At 38.5% G+C, this 4,982-nt stretch overlaps 1 protein-coding gene across 1 annotated transcript; it reads right to left on the bottom strand.

Annotated features, from left to right (window-relative positions):
- Positions 1-303: 303 nt before the first annotated feature.
- LOC100971515 (olfactory receptor-like protein HbT3) lies at positions 304-1,248 on the bottom strand. The gene has a single exon (XM_003806805.2). The coding sequence runs from the start codon at positions 1,246-1,248 to the stop codon at positions 304-306; it is 945 nt and encodes a 314-aa protein (XP_003806853.1).
- Between the last annotated feature and the right edge of the window lie 3,734 nt (positions 1,249-4,982).

Raw genomic sequence — 4,982 nt, forward strand, 5'->3', positions numbered from 1 at the left:
CAAAAAATAAATAATAAAGTAAAGCTTTTTTGAAAATAATTGGACCATGAGATGTCTGAGGGAAGTAAAATTAAATGGACCACGAGTTTGAACTGTAATATTGGTATGTTATAGGGAAAAGATTACATATAGGGCCAAATAAATCCACATGGATTGACTAAATAAGTGAATAATTGGATGGTTGAATGGATAAAGGGATGCTAAACAGCCCCCAAACACTTGCAAGTGTTTTGGAATCTTAGGAAGCCACACAATTACTCTGTTCTTTTAAATTTTCCTCCCTAATTCCTTCTAGATAAGAATTTAGGCCTTGCAAAACTTCCTCTGAGTGACAGTCCTGTGGATGGCATCTTTGACTTCCTTGTTTCTCAAGCTGTAGATAAGTGGGTTCAACATAGGAATCACTGCTGTGTAAAACACAGACACTACTTTATTGAGATCCAGGGAGAAGTTTGCACTGGGACGTACATAAATAAAGAAAAGGGTACCATACAAGATGAAAACAGCTGTCAGGTGAGAAGAGCAAGTAGAAAAGGTTTTGCACCTCCCATCAGCAGAGCGGATCCTCAGGATGGCCATGAGGATGTAAATGTAGGAAATCAGGATAGTCAGACCACTGAAGACTCCCACAGCTCCAGCCACGATGAAAACTGCCAACTTATTGAGCCTGGTATCAGCACATACAAGGGAAAGTAAGGGGGACATATCACAGAAGAAATGATTGATGACATTAGGGCCACAAAAAGGGAGACAAAATGCATTTGTTGTGTGAGTCATGGTATTCATGAGTCCAATGACATAGGGACCCACCACTAGCTGGATGCAGAGCCTCTGGGACATAGCAACTGAGTATAACAATGGGTTACAGATGGCCACATAGCGGTCATAGGCCATGGACTCCAAGAGGAAACACTCTGCTGCCACAAAGAACCCAAAGAACCACTGCTGCAAAGCACAGCCAAGGAAAGAAATGGCTTTCCTCTTCACAAAGAAGTCAGTGAGCATCTTGGGGCTCACAACTGAGGAGAAGCAGATGTCCACAAAGGACAGGTGGCTGAGGAAAAAGTACATGGGTGTGTGAAGGCGGGAATCGATTCGGATGAGGACAATCATTCCCAAGTTTCCAGTTACATCGATGACATAGAAAGTTGTCAGAAAGAGTAGGAAGAGGAAGACCTGCAACTGAGGATTGTAATTCAAGCCTGTGAAAATGAATTCAGTGACCTTTGTGTAGTTTTCATTAGCCATTGACTGGTTCTGCTGTCTACTAGAAGAAGAGCAAAGAATTCACAACAGACTTGATAAATGTGACTTCAAAAATGAGACACAGCAAAAATATGCCACGAACTTGGTCAAAGTCAAGAATGATATAAATTAGTTACACCATGCAGTCAAACAAAAGTGAGATATACACCAGTGCAAAACAGCAGACCTGAAGCTATGACATCTTAAGACCCCATGAAAATCCATCTGTACATAGATGAGAAAACAGAAGAAGCAGCTTTCTCAAGGTCCCATAACTAATTATTGGCAGAGTTGATTCCTGAATACTTGCCTAATGACTTCTACTTCAGTGACCCTTACCTGAGTCCACCAGGTAGACACACACCTGGTGAAGGGATGCAGGAGGGTGGGAGTGAGCAAGCTAGAGAGGAAATGAACAGCCACTCATTTCTAGGCCATATGCTGTGCACTTGATGATTACAACCTAAGGCTAAATGCATGTTTTCCAAGTGCACTGGAGTCCACCTCTTCTGACCCTGAAAAAGTAACTTATCTTCAACTCTGTCATGGGAATAACAATACCTACCATGTAAGTGTTATGAGGTTTAAATGAGATGATGCATGCAAAATATCTAGAAGAGTCTTACTAAACATCTAGATAAGTACTCAATAATTACTACTCATATTATCACATTAGTTAATCCCTCTAGAAAGCCTGCAAGCTAAATATTTTTTTTAATTTCAAGGAGAAACACTGAAGCTCAACCCTCATTCATAAATCTTGTGACTGGCAGAGGTGAACTTTGAACACAGGTCTGTCAAACTTCAAACATGGACCCCATATTTGGACTTCATCCAAAAGGACTATACTCCTTGCTTTTTCACACTTTTTAAATGCTTCCTGTGCCTTCACAGTTCCTTTGCTCTTAAGAGATCCAAAAGAAAAGAAAAGAATCTGGAAAAAGAGCCCAAATTCTGTATCCTCTGTATATTCTTTTGTCATCCACTATAAGGGTGATCTTCAGCTGATCTCTCCAAATCTTAGCTGCTTGATTTATTAAATATAGCAAAAACTCTTGCTCTTTGGTCTCTGAGAATTATCATCCACTTAAAATGAGGGGATCAAGGTACAAGTGCTCAGAAAACTATTTTATTAGCCTCGAATATTGCAGTTCAATATCATACTTACGATAGGAACTTTTCTTTCATTTTTCTAACATGAGATTTATTATTTGACTTTAATAGACCTCCTTTAAGGCCAATAATATACACACTTGGCATGATATCATTTGTTTCAGAGGAATTAAAAAGACAGATTAGGTGGCCAGTCTAAGTGTTCAACCATCACATTCACCTCTTGCTTAAGCTCCTCCAGGAACACGCTACATTTCAGCCTTTGACTTGAAAATCATCCAGAGCTCTTTACCCTTTCTTTGTCAATCTTCGTTTCTACAACTGCCCAATCCTTCTATCCCTCTAGACACATTTTGGCTTCTCCATTTCTGTTTTATTCAGTGCTTAGAATAGAATACAGTGGTCCATAGAGATCAAACCACACAGAGTGAGAGACACAATTGGCTCTCATATTCAGGGCACTAAGGTACCAGCAACACAACCTACAACAGCTTTCCCTTAGCAAGGAAATCACCTGGGTGTTTTAGGCATCGAATGGGTGGGATTCAGTGCTGTCTTGTCCCATTATAGTACTGCTAAAGCATCTCTGTCCCACTTTATAATTATGTGATTATAGTTTGATCTGGTTGCAGAACCTTGACTTATCTCTACACACATCATCTCTTCTTAGCTCTTGCTGAATCATTCGTCAATGACAAGGGTAATGCTGATCTTGCCATGAACCAAATATGTAATCTAGTTGAATTCCACTTGAAAAAATTTACGTTTTCTTGAGCTTGTTAATAAGCAGATAATTAGAAAGCAGAAAATTATTTAAAAGTTCTCAACTCACTTTTTAATGAGTTCCTCCTTCTTTAACGATGACGAAAAGAAATTATTTAAAAGTTCTCAACTTACATTCTAATGGGCTCCCTCTACTTCAACAACAAAAGGAACTAAAGTAAAACTAAGCCCTGTCTCAAGTTACAACCCTCCCCTTCACACAGCTACCTTGACATAGAGAATGGGTCAGAATTTACTTTTGTCATTTGATTTTATTCTTTATCTTCTTCCAAATAAACGTGGAAGACATCAGTGTAAAACATAATCAGATTCTTTTTCAATTACATAAAAGTTCCCTGAACTAGTTGCATCATTTTTTTTCTTGCTGTTGTTATTGAAGGCACTCTGTCCCCAGAGTGTGCCATAACTTGGGAATGAGGCTGCTTAAGGGAAAGTGCAATTAAAGTTGTTTTATATTCTAAATAAGTCCAGTAAGATGTTTCTTGATAATTTTGTGTTTTGTTTCTAACTGGATATAGTGACTCCACTTCTCTCTAGTTCCATACTAAGCAAGGAAACTCCATTTACAAGGTATCTTTTTTAAATTGACATAGCACAGGAGAGGGAGGGCCACCAAAGAACCTTAGCTATCTCTGCCCCCCCTCTGTTTTGCATTCATGTCTCGGGAACATGAGCAAAATCTGTAGAAAATGGATTTTCCTTAGAAGTAGCATTTAACACATGTTGCTGAAGAAGTTAATTTTCCCACAACTTTGACCAAAACACGAAAGAGTTTAATTATTGTAAGCTGGAAGATGACTTCTGATGATGTATTAATTGATCATTAAACTTCAGCAGATTATATCTAAACAGTTGAAGTATGGTAAAGAATACACATTTCTTGCTGCCAAGAAAAGAATAAAAACCAGTTCAACAAAACACTTCATGGTTAAGTTTTACCTCCACTGCAAATAGCATTAACCTGACAAAAAAGTCAAAATAGAATTCTGAATTTTGATTCTAGACAACTACAAGTCTTTCAGCATACAACAGAATGTCCCTACTCTGAGAATTTTGTTTTTGATTTCTTTACATGCTGCCATGTTCTTTAAAGCACTTTTTATGAGAGCTAAATTTTTGATGAGTCTGTTGACTATATGCATGCAAAACAAATTTACCTCTCCCCTGAAAACCCTTTAGGTATCACCTCTTAATTTTTTTATGTCTAAAATAGTATTAACAGTCATTATTACTAATGATATTAATTTTTACTATGTTTAATATTGTTAAGGATACTGATAATTATTTGACTTTTCCCCCTTTGGGGGTAGCAGGTTTGATTGTCTTCATACATAAATAATTATTTTATTAACCTTACAATAAAACCATCTCTTCTAGGACTTGTCTAGGTGTGAGCTTCTTTTTCTTGATTTTTGTCCAGATGTAGTAAAAAATTTAAATCTAAATACATGACTTTCTTTTTTTTTGTTTTGTTGTTTTTTTGAGAAGAAATCTCACTCACTCTGTCGCCCAAGCTGGAGAGCAGTGGCGCAATCTCGGCTCACTGCAACCTCCACCACCCGGGTTCAAGGGATTCTCATGCCTCAGCCCCTCAAGTAGCTGGTATTACAGGTGCACTACCACACCCAGCTAATTTTTGTATTTTTAGTAGACACGGGGTTTCACCATGTTAGCCAGGCTGGTCTCGAATTCCTGACGTCAAGTGATCCACCTGCCTTGGCCTCCCAAAGTGCTAGGATTGCAGGCATGAGCCACCACTCCTGGACCTAAATATGTGACCCTTTATTAGCCCAGGAAACATTCTGTAGCCTTGATCATCCTTTCTGCCCTGATTGTTCTGA

Source organism: Pan paniscus, chromosome 9 (genome assembly GCF_029289425.2).
Source record: "Pan paniscus chromosome 9, NHGRI_mPanPan1-v2.0_pri, whole genome shotgun sequence".
Classification (NCBI taxonomy): domain Eukaryota; kingdom Metazoa; phylum Chordata; class Mammalia; order Primates; family Hominidae; genus Pan; species Pan paniscus.